At 36.9% G+C, this 21284-nt stretch overlaps 1 protein-coding gene across 2 annotated transcripts in view; it reads left to right on the plus strand.

Moving 5' to 3' along the window:
- LOC126253361 (splicing factor 3B subunit 1-like) overlaps nt 1-20181 on the plus strand; it is a 60959-nt gene extending 40778 nt beyond the window's left edge. For both annotated transcript variants that reach the window (XM_049954635.1, XM_049954636.1), the window contains 11 exons: nt 1215-1496; nt 2999-3356; nt 5157-5302; nt 5910-6182; nt 6917-7138; nt 7450-7632; nt 7754-7942; nt 12095-12270; nt 12863-13135; nt 13436-13652; nt 19603-20181. In XM_049954635.1, coding sequence (XP_049810592.1) covers nt 1215-1496; nt 2999-3356; nt 5157-5302; nt 5910-6182; nt 6917-7138; nt 7450-7632; nt 7754-7942; nt 12095-12270; nt 12863-13135; nt 13436-13652; nt 19603-19761 — 2478 coding nt within the window. In that variant the 3' untranslated portion in view covers nt 19762-20181. The remainder of the gene's footprint in view (nt 1-1214; nt 1497-2998; nt 3357-5156; nt 5303-5909; nt 6183-6916; nt 7139-7449; nt 7633-7753; nt 7943-12094; nt 12271-12862; nt 13136-13435; nt 13653-19602) is intronic.
- The last annotated feature ends 1103 nt before the right edge of the window (nt 20182-21284 follow it).

Consider the following 21284-nt stretch of genomic DNA (forward strand, 5'->3'; position numbering starts at 1 on the left):
AACTAGTAAAACAACTGAACTTTCACTTATTGCATTTTACATTCATTAGGTCTGGAATTTATTACATTCAAGCATAGTTTGTCTTTTTGATGAAACCCCTTTCTCATCTCACAAATAACTGCTAGTTAACCCTCCAGCCATGGGTGATGCAGATGTGTATTAAAAGGCCTGTGATAATCACAGCAGACTTAATTTCCATTATGTTAGCACATTGGAAGTCACAGTTTTCCCTTCAAATATTTTTCTGCTGCTCTGGAACATCGAATGTTGGTAGTTTTCTGTCTGAAACTGCAGGAGTCGTATTTTACATGTTATCCGGACTCACTCACACATATACCTTCTCATTGCAGCTGTATCTTATTTGTATTGTTGAGCATTTGTCTGGAACCTTTTTTAAGATAAACAACACTCAGAATATGTACAAATAAGTTTATCTTGCTTCATAGCATTGAATGCAGTTTTTCACATTTCCTTCATTATTTACATTGTCTGTTAAAATTCAAGTCTAAAGTAAATTTTTGGTTTTCTTGTTACATTACAATATTTCTGTCCTTACAACCATTTAAATTAACAAATAAAAATGCACCATGGTTTTGTACAGAAAAATCAGAAAATTGCCTACAGTTAGAGGGTTAATTTGTGTTAAAGCAGTGTGCTTTCATCACCTCTTTTCAAACATTGATTTGGGGCTTTCCACTTTGTATGCTTATAATTTGTAGTCATTTTACTGTCTTTGAAACTCCCTCATATTTGTAACAATTACATTGTGTTCAGAATTAAATTTATCACAAAAGATATTTGCAGTAGACCTTATTTCCTCCTTCAGTTGCTCATCTAATTTATTATGGTGTCCCATCTCCTCCCATAGCATATGAAGAGCGGGCCTGCTTCTATATCCTGGTTCTAGTCATATTTGTTTGTTCACAATGTAACGTCTCAGACTGATTGCTGTCTGGCCAGAGCTGGAGTCTACCACCTCTCTACATATAACATACATCTTTACACGCGTTAGACATGACTGAACATTCATCTGTTCTGTACTCATTTTCCCCATCTAAATTTTATCATACCAAACTAAACATTAATTACCCAATCTTGAATACTTTATTTTTTCGTGATGTGTGTTAATTGTAACTTGTAAGATTTATTTATAGAGATGTCATCACTATTGGTTAGGAATGTTGGCTTCATACATTTGCTCATATGATTCACAGGTGGAAGTTGATGAGGAGACTCTAAGCCCTGAGGAGCAGAAGGAGAGAAAGATAATGAAGTTACTTCTGAAAATCAAAAATGGAACACCCCCTATGCGTAAAGCGGCTCTTCGCCAGATAACAGACAAAGCAAGAGAATTTGGTGCTGGTCCATTGTTTAACCAAATACTTCCTCTGTTGATGTCGCCTACACTTGAAGACCAGGAAAGACATTTGCTTGTGAAAGTTATTGACAGAATTCTTTACAAGTTAGATGATCTTGTGAGACCGTATGTGCACAAGGTATGTAACACATTTTATTGAGTGTGCAGTTTTACAATTCGTCATCAGCTCTGCTAAATGTCTCTCTCTAATACATTATTGCTGAAGGAAATGACCAATAAAAAAAACTGAAATAATACAACAAAGAAAGCTGGTGACTCAGTAGCTCAAGAGTCAGACTACAAATACAAGATTTAGGGATTAAGTCCTCTGTCTGTTCAAGGAATTTGTTTTGTCACTTATCATTTCTTTCATTTTTCTGGAAACAAATAGTTACAAGCAGTAACAGACATATCTGACTAATTTCATGCCTTAAGTGTTTTTTAACAACCCGTAGTTTTTATTGATCTTCCTCACTCACAAAATGGTTTAGTGAAATACAAACAGTGGAGAGTCCAGATTGGAATATCAACAATATTATGAAAAGTATGGGCTGCTACTCACTGTAAAGATGAAATGTTGAGTTGCAGAGAGGCACAAGAAAAGACTGTTACACATTACCTTTTGGCCAAAGCCTTTTTTATAGTGTTGTTGTTAGTGAATAACAATTAAAAGAGTAAATTGGGTCATTGCAAATAATGAAAAGGTGTGCATTTGTCATTTAACAATGTATGTACAAAACAAAAGAAGTCACACTTGATCAGTTGACAAATAAGAGTAATTTCTGTAATTTTTATTCACTGTTACAATAACTAAATAAAAAAAGTAAAGATATAAAAGCAGGAGTTAATCAGAATTTATTTTTGTATAATTTTTTGTTGGAATGGGATAGCCTTTCTGTTTTCAGTGACCTTGTTTCATTCTGAATTTATACTTTGCTGTATCAAAGAAAAATTCAGTTAAGAAAAATAAATTTCTGGTCATTGTTTACCTTCAGGAGGTGAAATTTGTAGCACTGCTGATAAGATGCACAAGAGAGAAAAAAGTCACACTACCTAGGTTTTGGACTAACAGGTCCTTCATCAGGAAGGAGGTATATGTTAGGCATGGTTAAAAAGGGAGGTCAGTTCCCTCATACCTCCAAGATGAGAGGAACCCACCTGTTTATTTATAATCTTAAAGATAAGCAAACATGCATCATAGGTTACTCACTAAAAACGCACACATTATCATTGGGTATTGTTTCCATGCACACTGATGTTGCATAACTACAGTTGATCTAAAGTTCAACTAAGCCCTAATGTTCAGTGCAGTATAAATACGCAAAGCTGATTGATTTATTTCCTCCCCAACCCACAGGTTAGTAAGAAAGAGGTTCTGTAGAAGGCAGTTGGTTGTTTTCTGCATGGAGTATTGTATCTGTAGGAAGCTGAAAACAGTTGTCTTGTCTAATTTTTGTATTTATATTTGGAGTGGAAAGAGTGCATTTTGTTGATAAAAAATGTGTATGCCATTTTCAGCATATTCACTTATTGTAGAGATGCAAATGGTCCTCCATTTTTCTAATCATTTACACAAGTTTGTCAATTATTTTATTGTGTGTTATTATGTGCTATACATTTAATTTTATGGCCTCTTGACAGATTCTGGTGGTTATTGAACCACTTCTCATTGATGAAGACTACTACGCCCGTGTAGAGGGTCGTGAAATTATTTCAAATCTAGCTAAAGCTGCTGGTCTAGCAACAATGATTTCAACCATGCGTCCCGATATCGACAACATTGATGAATACGTGCGTAACACGACAGCCAGGGCATTTGCAGTGGTTGCATCTGCACTTGGAATTCCATCTCTCTTGCCATTCTTGAAAGCCGTGTGTCGTAGCAAGAAATCGTGGCAAGCTCGTCACACTGGTATCAAGATTGTGCAACAAATTGCCATCCTAATGGGGTGTGCTATCTTGCCTCATTTGAAGAGCCTTGTAGAGATTATTGAACATGGTAAGTGAGCAGCAATAAAACAATTCTTGGGCTGATTTCTCAAAACAAATTAATACTTTGACAAACGTTTTTCCAAAACATTACACTGTTGACATAAATCTTGCCACTTATTTTGTGTGTCTGCATTTTGATACTTAAAGAGTTCCCCAGTAGTGGGACTGACTTTCTGAAACCGTGGTTTCTGTGATGTAGGTTAATATCCCAGCTATCACAACCTGCAGTCATTCACCTTGGTGGGCCCTCATTTGCAAGTTATTGACTGAAAAAAATTGGAAATTTTACGCAACCCTCAATACCGTTACTATAGTAGCTTCACATTGACTGTTTGCATTGTGCTATAGATAGGTAAGGCTCTGAAATGGAGCAGGTCATGGGTTCGAATCTCACCAAGTAGTTTTATATTTTTATTTTTTAAATTTGTATCAAAATTATTATGATCATTGTTTTTATTCAATTAATTGGTTTGTGTGTGGTTTCATATTTCTATTCCTTGGCCACATCATTTTAATCATCATATCAGCTCCTTCATTTTCCCTCATATCATTTTTTTCCACTTAAAATCTTTATTCATGTTATTTTAATTAATTTTATATATTTATTTTAATTTTATTTCTTTTGTTTTATTATCCTATTTTTCTTCAAAGTTATTGCTGTCATTGTTTCTATTCCTCATTTTTGTTGAACTTAGTGTTACTTACACTCCTTTTCTTTGTTTAAATTTTCATCTCCATTATTTATTTCATAGTACAATAGGAATTTAGGCTGTGTTTTAAATGTTTGTACGATTACCCTCCAAAAGAGAAATGTACGTCTTGTAATGAAAAATACAGTTTTGACACTATTGTACAGCTAATGTAAATAGATTTCATCATTTGTTTTTTAACCAATAGATCAGCATTTTCAGATATTTAAATATTAAAATAGATAAATATAATTAAATTCACATTCATAAAAATTCAAAGTGGAAATGGAAAGTTATAAAGAGAAGATAAGAACAAATGAAAAAATAAACATACAATGCTTAAAATGCAGCAAAGGAATAGAAATAAAAAAATACATTAAAACCAATTAATTGAATAAAAATAGTGATCAACGCCACCAGAATGAGATTTTCACTCTGCAGTGGAAGGCAAAGGTCCCGAGTTAGAGTCTCAGTCCGGCACACAGTTTTAATCTGCCAGGAAGTTTCATGATCAAAGTCATTTTGATAAAGATTTAAAAACAAACAAAAATTAAGCCACCTGATGAGATTCAAACCCACAACCTTTAGCATGTGAAGGAAGGCCTTACCGTAGCCACTCGACCACACAACTACTCTACAAAAACCTTACCTTTTGGTGCTATTGAGCATCACATGAAAGTCCAACTTTTTCCGTCAGTCACTTGAAACGAGGGCCCACCACGGTGAGTGGCTGCAGGATGTGATGCCTGATATCTTATCTACATCACCATATAGATGCTTTCAAAAAATCAGTTCAATCTCTGGGGAGCTCTGCTTGTTCGTAAATGTCTTAGCTCTCAACAAAATGTTAAGCTAAATAATAAAGATAGAATATTTGATTTGTTCAGAGCGTATTTGTATATCCAGTGTATTACATGGAAATATAATGGTGGTCACTGTTAAAATTCATGAAGCTAATGCAGTACTGGGATATTTGCACAATAAAATCAGACTTATATTTGCAAATCCCTTCTGTTTTCCAGAATCAGATGGGTTTTGATATTTGTAGGCTACTTCAAAACACCTATGGTTATTTGTAAAATTGCAGCACTATTAAAATGATCACTATTCTTTCAAAGGTCTCGTGGATGAGCAGCAGAAAGTTCGCACCATTACTGCCCTTGCCATTGCAGCTCTTGCTGAGGCTGCCACACCATACGGTATTGAGAGTTTTGACTCTGTGCTGAAACCTCTGTGGAAAGGTATCAGGACGCACCGTGGTAAGGTAAGACACTGTTTTCAATTCATCATCTCGAGCTCAACTTGATAAATTCTCTAGTGCAACATTCTATTCAGCCAGGCAGTATGTTGCACATATTCGTCATTCTGTATTATCTTACCATTTCAAAAGGTGACAAATTTCTTTGCGCAGCTGCATTGTTCCTTATTCCCATTTTAGTTTGCCTTTCTCCATCCCACTGCAGTCCCTCCCATTGATGTTGTCAATCACTTCCTTAATAGTCAGGCTCTGTTTTCCCCTGATATATACACATAATTTTATCATCCCCTATTCATAACGCTATAAAGGTTTAAACATGATTCCTACAAAAGGGAATGTCCAACTTCCTTTCTCATCCTCGAAACATTTGGGGCTTGTACTCTGTCTTAATGACTTCTATATCGACAGATTGTTAAATCCTAATCTTCCTTCCTTATTACCTTGGTACCCAGATTTAAATAAATAGTTGTCGTATTCATTTGGTGTAGAGAATGTCAGTGCGTAGTCATGGGAGTCATGATGAAGGCTATTTTTTTATGAATTTGCTGCTCTCATTGTTTAATTTTATTGTTAGTATGCCATCTCATACTCGTACATTATTTGTTGTTGACAGGGTTTGGCAGCCTTCCTGAAAGCCATTGGTTACCTAATACCTTTGATGGATGCTGAATATGCCAACTACTATACCCGTGAAGTGATGTTAATTTTGATTAGAGAGTTTCAGTCTCCTGATGAAGAAATGAAAAAAATTGTGCTGAAAGTAGTGAAACAGTGTTGTGGCACTGATGGTGTGGAATCGCAATACATTAAAGATGAAATTTTGCCACATTTCTTTAAACATTTCTGGAACCATCGAATGGCTCTTGATAGGCGTAATTATAGACAGGTATGTAATCATAAAGTGTGCATTTCCGTGATATATACCATAAGTTATGCACATTTTTGTTTAATTAGGTGTTCATCCTCTGCATTTTTAATTACTTTTACATGCTTTAATGTTGTTTCTTATTGCTTCTCACAGATACTTCTTTTGTATTTCATGATTATTTACAGTCTCATTACTGATATGGAAAAATATTTTCTATATTAAATTCTATGTGAATGAATGGTAGCTTATCTTGTTCATACATAGAGCATAGTTAGAAGGAAGCTGTCATTTGAATAATTTTTCATCATATACTCTCGCTATGCTTCCTTTCTTAGTGTTTAAAACATGAAGGGTAGGGTGGATGAAACACATTTCTCTGGCAGTGTTTAAAGTTACTAGTTGCAGAACAGACATTATTGCTATTTTAGGAGCTATGATACTGTGGACAATGTTCCAAAGTTCGTTTATAGGAAGTATGTATGTTGCGTCTGTAATGTAAATTTACTTAGAAATAGTTACCTTTGCATTACCTAGTAAATTAGTGACTTTGCTGGTGACATGTGAACTTTATCAGGTCCTGTTCTAATTTTCTTATTAGCAAGTTTCATGATGATAGAGAGATGACTAAAAATTACTTGGACTAAAAATTACTTGCATTTGAAAGGGTAATTAACTGTAATTTTCAGTAGTATTTGCTGTTCAGGTGTTATTTTCTTGCTTTTCTTTTTCATTATGATAATTTTCTGTTTCAGTTGGTGGACACTACAGTGGAAATAGCAAACAAAGTAGGTGCCTCTGAAATTGTGAATCGAGTTGTGGATGATTTGAAGGATGAGAACGAACAGTATCGTAAGATGGTGATGGAGACAATAGAGAAGATAATGGGTAATCTAGGTGCTGCAGACATTGATAGCAGATTAGAGGAGCAACTTATTGATGGTATACTATATGCATTCCAGGAGCAGACCACAGAGGTATGAGACATGATTGCATTTTTAATTAGCTTCTTATTTACCTGGCTCCTTTGCTTTGTTTTCTGTAGTAACTTTAAAAATAATAAAATTTCAATTTGTGTTGTCATGTAGGCTCCTCATAAATCTCTACATCTGTACATTAGTTAATCAGTATCTGTTAAAGTTTTTCATAGTCAGCTTTGTAGTTAAGATGCCACTATAAAAATTTGCCTGTTGATGTTCTACACCTGTTAAGACTTTAATTTTTGCTGTTGTGTTAAACTGATACTATTATCTATGTTATTGGCTCAAGGCATATTTCCCCATTTTAGGATGTTGTGATGCTGAATGGCTTTGGAACCATAGTGAACCAGCTTGGGAAACGTGTGAAGCCTTACCTTCCACAGATTTGTGGTACCATCCTGTGGCGATTAAACAACAAGTCAGCTAAAGTTAGACAACAGGCTGCTGATCTTATATCCCGTATTGCAGTTGTCATGAAGACTTGTCAGGAGGTGAGTCACGGTTGTGGTCTCCATACACATTACGTTTGTCTGTGAAACAATCTTTTGAGGATAGAAGATTTAAAGTTATTTGTGAATTGTATAAACACGCAGTGAATTTCTTTGTGTGCAGGAAAAGCTCATGGGGCATCTTGGTGTTGTGCTGTATGAGTACTTAGGAGAAGAGTACCCTGAGGTATTAGGTTCCATATTGGGTGCTCTGAAGGCTATTGTTAATGTAATTGGTATGACTAAAATGACGCCACCCATCAAGGATCTACTCCCTAGGCTCACACCAATCTTGAAGAACAGGCATGAAAAGGTTTGTAGATGTTGTATTTAGTGTACATTGTTTTGTGTTGACTATTTCATGTTTATTTGATGGGTATAGAGATACAATGTCATCTTAAATGTTTGTTCATAACTTAGAAATTGAGTGGCTACAAGCTCAAAACAGTACACTTTGCTTTTAAGTGGTTTCCAGGTTAGTTTGACTGAAATGGAAATGAGTTAACACTTTCAACAAGGGCATCTCCACACCAAGAACTTTTCTGTGAACCAGGATAAATCTGGTTTGCTTTTTAATGCCATTTACCAAATAAATAAATGTGATAGGTGTGTGATTCTTGCATCATGTAAATAGGAAAAGGAAGAGTATTGTAGGAATATAAATGTGTATGGCAATATATATTTCAAATAGACATTGTAATGAGAACAAGACACACATGAAAGCTGAGAAAAAAGGTTCTCATGTACTCCATCTCTTGAGTGGTACAATTATGATTCTGTCTGCACAAAGATAGTACTGGAATATTTAAAACTGGATACATGTAACTGAGACTATTTTATATGTTCGCAATGTAATTAATTTTAGTATCATAATCCTGTAAGCACTGTGGGACACACCTAATGTGCTTACCAGTCTCCCCCTTCCCTCCACAGGAAAAACGGTAGTTGGAAGCTGTATTCACTATGTTTGCAGTCAGTGTGTGAGGACAAAGTGGGTAGATACTGAAAAAAAACTTTTCAGCCAGTTTCTTCCCACTGTCTTCATATAATGTGAATTATTTCTCATAGCATTCTCTGTGCATAGATGGAAAAATAGTTTGTTCCACCAATTCCATCTTCTGGAAGATGGATAACATCTGAAGAGCCAATATGCTGTGTCAACACAAGTTTTATTCTTATGGTCATCAGTGATGTCTGGCTTTGTTTTTGGCTGTACCTCTCTTGACCCTCACAGGAATATAGAGGGTGGTTTTCTTTATGTTTAGTGGGAAGATTGTAAGTATATCATTTTGACTTCCACTTTACTGCCAGGAGATGTGCTGTACTTTGAAAAAAAAACACCTAATACCCAACATCCCCTGAGAAGGACATGTTTCATATGTTGCAGGATTCAGGTCAGGATGATTACTATTTCATTTACTCAGAAAGAAGGGCCTCACTTCATGAAGAGACTCGTGCTTTTCTTCACCTCTGCCAACATATTTAGCATTGTCTTTAAGATATAATGTGGAAAATGTAATACAAAATCGATCACAAATTGTTTCAGCAATTTGAGGATGCACATATGCAAAATAATAAAAAGAAAACAGTACATTTCATTTACTTTCACTGCAGACCATTTATGCCATAGAGAGTTTATTTGTAAACTAAATCAATAAGGATTCCAAATAGGAATATCAACAGTATAAGGAAAAGATAGATTGCCACTCACTGTAAAGATGACACACTAAGTTGTAGACTGACACAACGAAAAGACAGTTACACATTAGCTTTCAGCCAAAGCTTTCTTTAGAAAAGGAAACACACATTCGTTCACATAACCAAGCACACCTCATGCACACATGACCCACATGACCACAATCTCCAGCAGCTCAGAACTAGAATGCCATACGTAGAATTCTCTCTCTCTCTCTCTCTCTCTGTGTGTGTGTGTGTGTGTGTGTGTGTGTGTGTGTGTGTGTGTGTGTGTGGTTTTTTTTATCAGCGTCCTGATTTGTTTCACTTTTGATGTGTCAAATCATGCAGTCATTACAGGAATGACTAAAATATTCAAATTTCTCAGTGATATCTGCAAAAAGAGAAACTGCACCCACTTCTTCAGGGAAAACTGACACTTGTTGATTGTCTAGTTCTGACATATTTTACTCACTCTCCTTAAACATTTTCACATGATGAGGTACTACAGACAGTGACTTATGGTCTGTATCATTGTCTGGATAGAGAAAAAAGGTTAAGGAATGTCCACACAAAGCCTCTTTTCTCATTTGAAAACACACACGGGAACAAAAGCACATGCAGAAAAATAAGTAGAAAGAACTTGTCTATGCAGGTGTATTCTTGCCCACAACTTACCTGGTTTTGCAAGCAGTGTGGTATACGTCCGTACCTTTGCTTAGCAATTTGTGCGTGTGTATTGTGATGGAAAGCAACACAAAAAGAAAGGCCTAAGACAGCTATGAGTAAAACATTATCTAAATAAGCACAAGAAATACAAAGTGATAGTGATATTTGTTTGCAGATTTCACTAGGAAGTCGCCATGAGATTTTAGATTTTGCGTGTGGGAAGCTGATTGACTTTCATACATCCTTAAACAAAAGATTATGTATAGATTAATATCCTCAGACTCAATAAATTCAGGAATGCCATAGATCCTAGAATCCACTTGAACAGAGGTTGTTTTTTCTAGTTTTGTATTTTTTTCCCCCTCACCAATGTCCTCCCATTTCAGTTTGTAGTAGCTACACCTCTCTCACATTTTCCATTGTTCAGATGTCACTATCCTCAGTTGTGCCATTAAATTGCCGTAGCACGAATTTTTCTCCACAGTCTCCATACACATATCGGTGGTATCTAACTAAGGTAAACACAAATAAGAACTTACAACTTAAGATGTCAAAACACTCATTAACACACACCAAAACACCATATGGCAGAGCAACCTGCTCCTACACACACTTTCCGTAAATTTGTAGGTTTCATCTCTGTTTTCCTACTTAAAGACTTGTCTTACTCTTTACATTACGATAATGCCCTCCAATGTGAAGAAATTACGCTTGTCTCTTTGGACTGCTGGAAATGTAAAGCGCCATCCACATCTTCAGTATTTATTGTGCAATAATATTGACTATCTCAGGTATCGATAGTTTGCACAATATATTGAAGGAGACTGCGGAGTTTTAAAAATATTGCTCAGTATGTTATGCAATATATTGTACCATGTAAGGGTGATATTTTGCAATACATCGCAGTTCCTGCCGAGCGTTCGTGATATGCGGAAATGCAAACAACTGATAAGGCAACCCCGTTATGAATAAGAATAAATCAGTAAAGACAGATGAAAGCAACCATCTCTGCAAGTGCATTTAGGGAAGTAGTTTGATTATGTATTTAATACTTACTCTGTAATTAGCTGTAGAAATATTCAACAAAAGTGGCAGGGAAATAACACTCAACAGCTAGTTCGTTCATTTCAGAAACTTCAGTAGTTTATTTATTGCATAAATACACAGGATTAATAGCTCCCCCTCCCCCCAACAATTAGTGACAATCACAGTACACGCGCATCCCGCATCATCGAGCACTAAGATCTTTTCTACAGAGGCAGAGTAAACATTGCACAACAATATTGTGCCATTCTTGGCCTTGCGCTTTCACTCAGTACCTTGGCACAATTTGTCACACAGCAGACATTGAGCGTGTGAGGGCCCCGTGACTGTATGCGTAAAATTGGCAATAGGCAGCACTGCGTGACAGGCATGTTGCATGGGAACAGTATCAGTCTGCCATATATACCTGCTTTGCAGTGCAGCCTACATGTCACGTGCAAAAAATGGTTTTCTGGGCCCCTATATGTAGGCAATCCTTTTCACAGATGTTTTGTGTCAAGAGTAGTATCGGCCTGCTTTATTGAGTTGTATTGCAGGGGCTACATGGGTTGATGAGCATGGCTCAGGACAAATTGAGATGGATGAAGAAGGGGATTGATAGTGAGGGAGATGAAATAGACAAAGAGAGGGGAGGAGGGTGAGATGCATGAGGAAGTTGGAAGATTTAGAGGGGTAGTAGGAAGTTGGAAAAGGAAGAGATGGAAGGAGGAAATGGGGGGAAGGAAATGGTGAGAGGGAGGGGAAGGAGGAAATTGGGGGAGGATATGATCAGAGGGAGTGGAATAAAGATGTGGACATTGTGCATTGGTGGAGGGGGGGGGGGAATAGTTACAGGTGGGGGAATGAGATGGACAGGTATGGGGAGGAAGAGGCGACCACAGAGTAGAGGGGGGGAGGGGCTAGGTGTGCTTAGTATAGGTGTCAAATGCATATGCAGCCAGAGCCACAGGGAAAAGGCTAGTAACATATAAAAATAAACATTTTTGGTGTTACCTACTTCACAACTTTGTTGATATATAATTTTGTGTAATTAATTATACACAGTCAAATAATTGCTTTACTTCATTATTGTTAACAGGTGCAAGAAAATTGTATAGACTTGGTTGGAAGAATTGCTGACCGCGGACCTGAATATGTATCTGCTCGAGAATGGATGCGCATTTGTTTTGAACTGCTTGAGCTGCTAAAAGCACATAAGAAGGCTATTCGAAGAGCCACTGTAAACACATTTGGTTACATAGCCAAAGCTATTGGGTAAGTCATCATGAAGTCATCTCACTATTTTTAAAGTTGACATGTAGTCACTGCATGAGGTACACAGGGTTATAGAATATTGCTGGAAAACTAACTTTTGGTTGTTTTTTATCTGGATAGACATAGCTTAGGTATTTGTTTATTTTTGTAATGTGTTTAAATAGACATCATGGAAGGACAGGCTGTCACTTGTTTATTGACAGAACTTTGAATTGATAGTCATAGCCACAGCCAGTTTACTAATTTCAGTTTAGTATAAATATAAAACTTGTTTAACGGAGCAGTTGTTGGCATTGACTAAATGCACCACAAAATTTGGTCGACCTGTTACAATATATTCCCATAAGTGCTTTGCAGTGCATTGTCTTCACAGTAAGGTTTTAATAGTTCCAGTTACAAATTCTCATAAGCCCAGAAGGTAAATTTTTGTGTTGTAAGTTTTCTGAATTATTGTGTATGTGTCTAGAAGGTATGTAGATTTTTAGTGAAGTTATGCGGTGTTTGTTAAATATATACTCAGCTTTTAAGATCTCAAGAAGCAGAAATCAGAATGGTTGTAATTACATATTCATTTTTTTTTTTCTTTTCACAGCCCCCATGATGTGCTGGCAACACTTCTAAACAACTTAAAAGTCCAAGAGCGGCAGAACCGTGTGTGCACCACTGTTGCTATTGCCATTGTAGCTGAAACATGTTCTCCATTCACTGTACTTCCTGCACTCATGAATGAGTATCGTGTTCCTGAACTTAATGTTCAGAATGGTGTTCTCAAGTCTTTGTCCTTTTTGTTTGAATATATTGGCGAAATGGGAAAAGACTATATCTATGCAGTCACACCTTTGCTGGAAGATGCTCTAATGGATCGGTGAGTGGCATTAATATCAACATTTTAGAGTTATCACGCCAAGAGTTTGTTAATAGATATTAAGATAATATTATTTTCAGTTAAAATTAATTTTTTTTTCTCTATGTGTACTAATGTTAAGATGTCTAAAGCTGCTTGATGTTGCAGCTTTTGTTTGCTCCCATTCCTGGGTAAGGTAACTGTGATAAACAATGTTAAAGTGGTATCCATTGCTGTTTGAATGTGTAATGCTGAACTGAGCAGCCAGCTATGTTGCACAGTGTCAGGCATTGCAATTTTTAACCATTCACATTGTTACAGAGACCTGGTTCACCGACAGACGGCATGTGCAGTTATCAAACACATGGCCCTTGGTGTGTATGGGTTTGGATGTGAAGATGCATTGATACATCTTTTGAATCATGTGTGGCCCAACATATTTGAGACCTCCCCTCACCTCGTTCAGGCATTTATGGACTCCATTGAAGGGTTACGGGTAGCACTTGGTCCTAACAAGATACTACAGTATGTACTACAGGTGAGTTTTTATTCTAAAATTAAAATAGAATAGAAAAATTTTCGTTGATATAGTGCTGAATTGGAAAATGGGATTTTGTTTGTTTGTAGAACTGTAACAGTCCAGAAAAAAAATTGCCTTTTGAGAAAATAAATGATCAGGAGTGACAATAAAATTGAGTCACATAAATCTTATTTGAGTAGAAATCAGAACTCAGACTGTAATGAAGGAGAAATCTATCCAATTCCCCAGCACTGCACAAGTTTTAGGCTACTTGTGTTAAAAAGAGGACAAATGATTGTTTCTAAGTGCTCAACTTCGTGGATCTTAAAACTTTCTAATAGATTATGAGACAGAATTGCTGGCCAGTACTCAGCTTCAGGTAAAATGCGTAGTACTGCCGATAGGCGCACACAAAAGTAAAAATTTAGCACTACCTAGCTCTCAGAACTAATAGTTCCTTTGTCAGGGAGGTGAGGGGGCTCTGTCTGGGGAATGTTAACAGAATAGCAGTGGTAACTTTCCCCAAATGAGGTAAGTATTAGTGAAGTTGCCTTAGACTGCAGACACGTGTGTGTGTGTGTGTGTGTGTGTGTGTGTGTGTGTGTGTGTGTGTGTGTGTCATCTATTTTTGATGAAGGCTTTACTGGCCAAAACCTTTATTTGGAACAGTCTTTTTGTTATGACTATCTGCAACTCGGCATCTTCGCTATAAGATGAGTAGCAACTTTACTTTTCATAATATTGTTACTGTACATTTCATCATTTGAAGGTAAGTACTGGCCATCAGTTCTGTCTCATAATTAGTTAGTTTAGTCCTGTACCATAGGTGATCTTGTAGATCTTATAATTAAATTAAACCATGATATATTGAAGTCTCTTCTTTGTCTATGATAATAATCAAATCAGAAGAAATGAATTATCTTAGATAAAGAAGAGACTTGAATGTCTCAGTGTTTCATGTAATTATAAGATCACCTATAGTACAGGACTTTCCCATTACATCTAACACTGGGGTGCTACTCCAATGCCGGAGAGCCCTGGCAGTGGTGACAGTGTTAAGGGAAAACAAGCTGAAGATGTGAATTGAAGTTTGTGTTGGGGAGCGCACTCCACTTGGGTAGTTCATGCAGCAATGTTGACCGTTGTGCTGTGGTGATGTAATGGTTAGCATTTCTGCCTAGCTAGTAAGACAACCTGGGTTCAAGTCCCAGCTGCAGCACAAATTTTAATTCATTTCTTCTGCTTTGATCACCTGAGTGTTGTTGAGATTTGCCCTTACACTACTGACTTCATAGTAAATACCTTGAATATGTCAGCTCCAGACATTTCACCAATGCTCATAATACAGCAGTGGCTGCTCGATGGAAGATGTTTGAAGAGTAAGAAGAAACACTCACTTAAAAGTGTAATTAATCTATCATTTTTAATCTGTCTCCTTACTTAATTAATAATCTTGCAGACACACAGGAACAACGCAGTGTACGACAAGAAATGCTTGCTTACATGAGATATTTAAAATGCCATCTTTTAGCATTCATACACGCATCAAAATGCTGCTGTAGCAACCCAGAGTTGCTTAGGTCTCCCTGAGAATTGCATATGGGCTTGCAAAACAAAACAGGAAGAGAGACTGCGTCTAGTACAGAAGCTCAATACATGAAAGCTATCAATGCTCCAACAAATAAGTTTTGGGGGGTTAGGTCTGGAGAACATCAGAGCCGGGAAATCATTTAAACTTCTCTTATTCATCTGTCACAGAATCTGTTACATACAAGCTGACTGACATGAACACTGAAATGAAGAGCTCCATTGTGCAGGAAAAACAGGTTTTGCCACATTGATAAAGGCCTGTTATCTATAGGGTCGGGTGGATTATTTTCTTGAAAGCATTAGTTCATCCATTGAGCCTGTGTGGAAGTATGAGAGACCCTAGCCGTCAGTAATCAGTGCTAAAACCAAACATTGACAAAAATATTTGTTGATGACATGCTTAATCTCCTATTATAGGATTCACCGATTGTGAAAACATGGTAGCTGATGGTGATGTAATGTAGAAAATGAATACTAATATCGAATCTGTCCACATGACATAGAGTAGTTTCTTTGTGTGTGGAAAACGTATCCTTAAAGTCCGGCCATACTTTTTCCTTAAATCTTTTATTGTGGTAATGTTACGTGGTATCCATATTACTTGTCAATTAGATTGAGATAGTTGCTATGCATGTGACTGTTTTTTTAATTTGAGGATTTACATATTATGGCAGTTTAATGCTGTTTTCTTTAAAATCCTTGGAATGTTGGTGGCATCAAATAAAAGTACCAGTCCTAGTTAAATTAATTAGGAACAAAGTGCTAATTAATGTCTGGCATGCCAAGTAGGAATGCAACACAATAGTATGTCTTGCCACTAGAGAAACTTCAGCTGAATGATTGATTAGTGGCATCTGTTCAGGTCCACTTAAATTTTCTCATGTTAAGCATGACCAACCATTTGCAGATTGCAAAGGACTTTTCAGATTAATGAAAGTATGCACTTTGTGTGACAGTTTAATTAAGAATAGTTTCTGGAATTACCACATTATACAAGGTGTTTCCAAAATTCTTTTACAAACTTTGGGGACACCTGAACACCAAACCAAGGAAGAAAAAAAAAGTTCATGTAAACACGTGTCTGAAAATCACGTATTTTTCAGTTATTAATGAAGTTCAGTTTTCAGCTGCTATCCAGGTACAACCAACTACTTCACTTACCTTTTTGACTCATTGTATCCTGGATGGTGTCGTGTCACCAGGGAGACTTGTTTACATTTGTCATTCATCTGTCTTCAGCTTGTCAATTTTGTACGTTTACTACAGGTAATGAGTTAACTGAAAGTACTCAATTCATACATCGCAGGATATTCATTTTGTAAGCAGGCAGACATGACTTTTATGTATGGCTGGGCAAGTGGCAATGGACACGAGGCTGCATGGGTGTATTACACGGTCCTTCCAGACAAAAGCCAGCAGAGTCATCCAATCTTTAGTGCTGTATAATGTCACGTTGGTGAGACAGGATCCGTAGCATCACAGACTATTGGCTGAGGAAGGCCATGTGTTGCTCATACCCCTGACCAGGAAGAGCACATTCTATGGGCTGTCGAGTGAAAGACAAATGTCGCTGGCATGTATTATATCTCCAAGTTCACCATGGAGGATCCTTAATAAGCAACTTGTATATCCATATAATCTTCAATGTGTGCAGGGCCTCTGGCCAGCCAATCACCCATCACGGGAGAACTTTCCCAATGTTCTGTTGCACAAACTACCAATCTGTTGTTCGTCTCTTCAGTTTTGTTTACAGGCAAATCAATGTTTGAAAGGGATGGAATAACAAATTTACCCAACCAATGCATATGGACTGATCACAATATTCATGCTGCGGTACAGGCTAGACATCACTATCTCTATAATGTGTGAGCCGGAATTATAGGTGACTGTCTGGTGGGTCCATACAGTCTCCCAGCACATTGTGCAGGTGCTGTCTACAGGAACTTAATTCAGAACACCCTCCAAGAGGTGTCCTTGCAGATCTACCATGATGGGTGGATAGGTAAAGGAGGGGCAGTTCCATGACCTGCACATTCCTAACCACAGTCCTTTGGCTTTTGAACTTTGAGGTCACTTTTAAACAGCTGGCCTATGCAGGAGCCCATCTGGATGCAGAAATCTATCGTGTCATAGAAGCTTCTTTCTTCTTCTGGGTTGGCCCCACAGCCCCAATAAATTTGTTAAGTGACATGATTCCATAAAGATGTGTTTTAAATTACTTTGTTTGCACAACTGGTTTCAGGTACTTCCAAGTGCATCTGTAGTAATGGATGTGGACACATCGTTGCAGTGTAGTACAAAATCATGTGGATTTTCTTGTATTTCTACACTAAGATACCCCATACGATGATTGCATAGTATTTTAAGTCTTGTCTATGCCCTACACCAACAGCATAGTTATAACTAATTTGTATAACCTCAGTAATGTGTTTGTTTTATGCTACCCTGCTGTGTTGTTTTCTTACACATCTCATACTCTATATTCCCTGTGAGCATTTTAACTGTCAATGTGTTGCTTCATATTGTTATTGTGCCCTCTGTTTTCTTTTTATCATTCCACATTTATACCAGCATTTGCACTAAACGAAATAAAGTTTCATTTTCATATTAATGTATTTACCATTGTTCTTGTTCAATATATAAGTTTATGCTATTGCAAGTAACACATCTCAGCTGGTGAAAAATTTAAAATAGTTGTTATATTGTATGAGATGGCTTGTGCTGTACTGTGCAGTATACAGATACAGATCATTTACAGCACTATATACATTTTGACCTCTTAATACTATTTGCTTTACCTTTAATGCAGTGCTACAACTTTACCTTAACTATGTGCTATACAGACATAGGATATCTGTTAGACTTAGCAGGTTTATTTGGCATGCAATTGATTTCTGATGCCTGTTCATTTAGTGATGTGCTGTAATTGTGAACACTTCTTTTTCAATAAAGACACGGGTATAACTTCATGCATTCTTCAACATTTTGTACTAAAATGTAAAGTTCAAAATTCGACACTATATGTGTCACTTATCAATAGTGTACTAAACATATAAGGTAAGTATTTAAGTTCTGTCGATGAAATATGATGTCTTGATGGTTATACTGAAACCCTCTGTGTTGGCGCTTGTGTGCGACACCAATTAGAATTTGAGTATCCATGACTTCCAACATAACTGTTTGTATAAGACAGGTATGTACTCTGAAATCATATCAATAGTACAGCTCCTTTCATTTTTATTCTCTGACTCACAGTTAAAATTTTCACGTGCATTCATGCCCATGGAACAATCATTTGAACTGGTGCATATAGTGTGATTTCTAGTAAATGTTAACATTTTATTAGAGCAGTAGTGTTATTGTATTCAAAAGCGCTCAGCATGTCATGTGCTTTATATTGTAGATGATGACTGGTGACAACCATGCTGTGCACAGATATGCGTGGCTCAGGATTTTTTAATGAATTGACAATTATGTGTCCACTTATGTTACTATAGATGCAATTGAAAACGGGCAGTTTCTGAAACAAGTAATGCAAATAAATTTATTTAAAACACAGCCTCGTGGAGTCGTGTCATTTTTCAAGTGTCACAGGAGCATGCAAAACCATTCAAAACAGTCAAGGAATGCAAATACACTTCTCCGGTTTGCCACCGGATTACATTGTGTAACTCGCACAATATTTCATCCGTGCAACTGCTCGACATCATCAGGCGGTGGTAGCTGCTACTGCTGCTGCTGTCACTGCTGCGAGGTTCAGCAGCTACCACCACCTGATGATGTCAAGCAGTTGCTCTCGTGAAATATTGTGTTACACAGTATGATACAGCGGCAAACCCGAGAAGTGTATTTGCAACATATCCATTGGGAAAGCATGAAAAGTCATATCCGTCAAGGAATATGTGAAAGTGTTGATTCGACAAGTGCACGCTTGTTTAAAAACAAGAGGACGACATTTCAAGCATTTATTATCAGTTTGTGTTGATGAATTCCAATCCTCTGATTGTAGACTTCCATTAATAACTCTGAAACAAAGGATTTTCAGACATGTTTATATGAACTTTTTTCTTGTTTGGGTGAAAGGAACCTGTCTCCAAAGTTTGTAAAAGTATTTTTGAAACACCCTGTATATTGCAGACACACACAACACGAGCTTTACAGTAATTACTTAATAACCAATTCTAAAGAACAGTGGAATTGAATAGTCAATATAGAAATCATACGTTTAAATGGTTTTTAACTGTAATGTGCAAAACTTACTAATTCTGATTTTGGAAAACAAATCAGAACTAAATATTGATCCATTTTTTTTGACCAATGGTTTTGGTTGCCTTTCTGGGTAACACGAACATTCCTTATTGTTTTTGTATTTCCACAGGGTCTCTTCCATCCAGCTCGTAAGGTCCGTGATGTCTATTGGAAGATCTACAACTCACTTTATATTGGTGGACAAGATGCACTTGTAGCTGGATATCCTCGAATCCAAAATGATCCAAAGAACCAGTACATCCGCTATGAACTTGACTATGTTCTTTAGCCACATCTTTCATTCCTTATTTTCTCTTGTACAAAAGCCATTACTCAGTATCTTATATTTCCTGAATGCCGCATGAACGTATGTATGTCTGCGTGTGAATATGTAAGCTGTGTTGTGTTTTTTGGAGTTTTTTAAAAATAACTTGTGTTCTCTCTCTCTGTACGTGTGTGTGTGTGTGTGTGTGTGTGTGTGTGTGTGTGTGTGTGTGTGATAGGGCATTGTGACGTACCAAAAATTCCTGGTATAGTTTACAGTGACTCAGCAAATATATTTATGTAAATTTTGCCATACTATAGAATTCTATTTACTTTTGTAAAAGTGCTGTTGTGCAGCAGTTTCGCACACTGTTAATTATTTTATGTGAATGTAAAATAGGAATTATTTTGATTTTTGTTGAATAAAGTCTTGATACAAGTTCTATTTTTTCTCAGTAAATTTAATTAATATTTTAATGTGTGCATTTAACAGACCTATTTATCATGTGCTCTTTTCAAAATCGTGTTTACGTACTTCCTCCAACTTCACATATTCTGCTGACTGAAGTCTTACTTGGTGTATGGTTTTAGTCTTTCCCAGTGTACGATTATTTCAAAATGTTATCGGGTATTCATTTGGATCACGCCACCCAGCCAATATGCAAGAACATACCAAGTTGTCGCCTCACTTGCCTCCCTCAGTGCTGTTCTTCATATTATGAATTATGGCGTATAACGTGGCATGTACATCAATGTCTGTGTGAAAATGTGGATGGGAGATAATAAAAAGCCTATTATCTGTACAAATTCAAAATGTTGGTCCTGCAGCAGTTGCCACATCGTGATGTTACTTTCCTGTAACACCTTCACATGTCTTTATTCTTCTTACCTACTCTTTCTTTAGTATATGCTTGTAAATATCACTTCTCGCGTAGCAGTTGCAAAGAATGTTACTAATTTATTGCAAAATTGGTGCTTGTTTTAACCCCTTTTGCTGCTGTAGATGTGTATACACGCCCTACTCTGCCATTTCCCAGGTGCTGTGAACATGTAAAAGTGAGATGCTTGGGTTTTCCTACAGTGCTATTGATGTCTGTATGGGTCCTGAGTAACCAACCTCTCTCTGCAGTTACTTCCATATGTCTACGAATAAAGTATTCATTGTTTTATCATCCAACATATGTGCCTTTTCTGTACTGTCATTTGCAGACAACCCCATTTTGATATCTTGAACAGTTTGTGAAATATGGTGATTGTTACGACAGTCTCAAAAGTGCTCATGCTATGATGCACCCTAGGCAATAGGAATGTCTTCTTTTCTCCCATCCTCACAACCATCTCCCATGTGTTGATGCGAAGTGGTCATTTTAATTTCTGGTGTGCTAGTGATGTGCGGTGGGAATGAGAAGAACCATACAATGTTTCTGGACACAAGTTCTACGATATGATTCCTGATTGCTGCTCTGATGACCTTGAGTGAACTTTCTGGTAAGTAGCTCCATAGGCACTCAGCTCTCCTCCACAGGACCAGATGGCTTTTCCTTCATC

This window comes from Schistocerca nitens, chromosome 4 (genome assembly GCF_023898315.1).
Source record: "Schistocerca nitens isolate TAMUIC-IGC-003100 chromosome 4, iqSchNite1.1, whole genome shotgun sequence".
NCBI lineage: Eukaryota > Metazoa > Arthropoda > Insecta > Orthoptera > Acrididae > Schistocerca > Schistocerca nitens.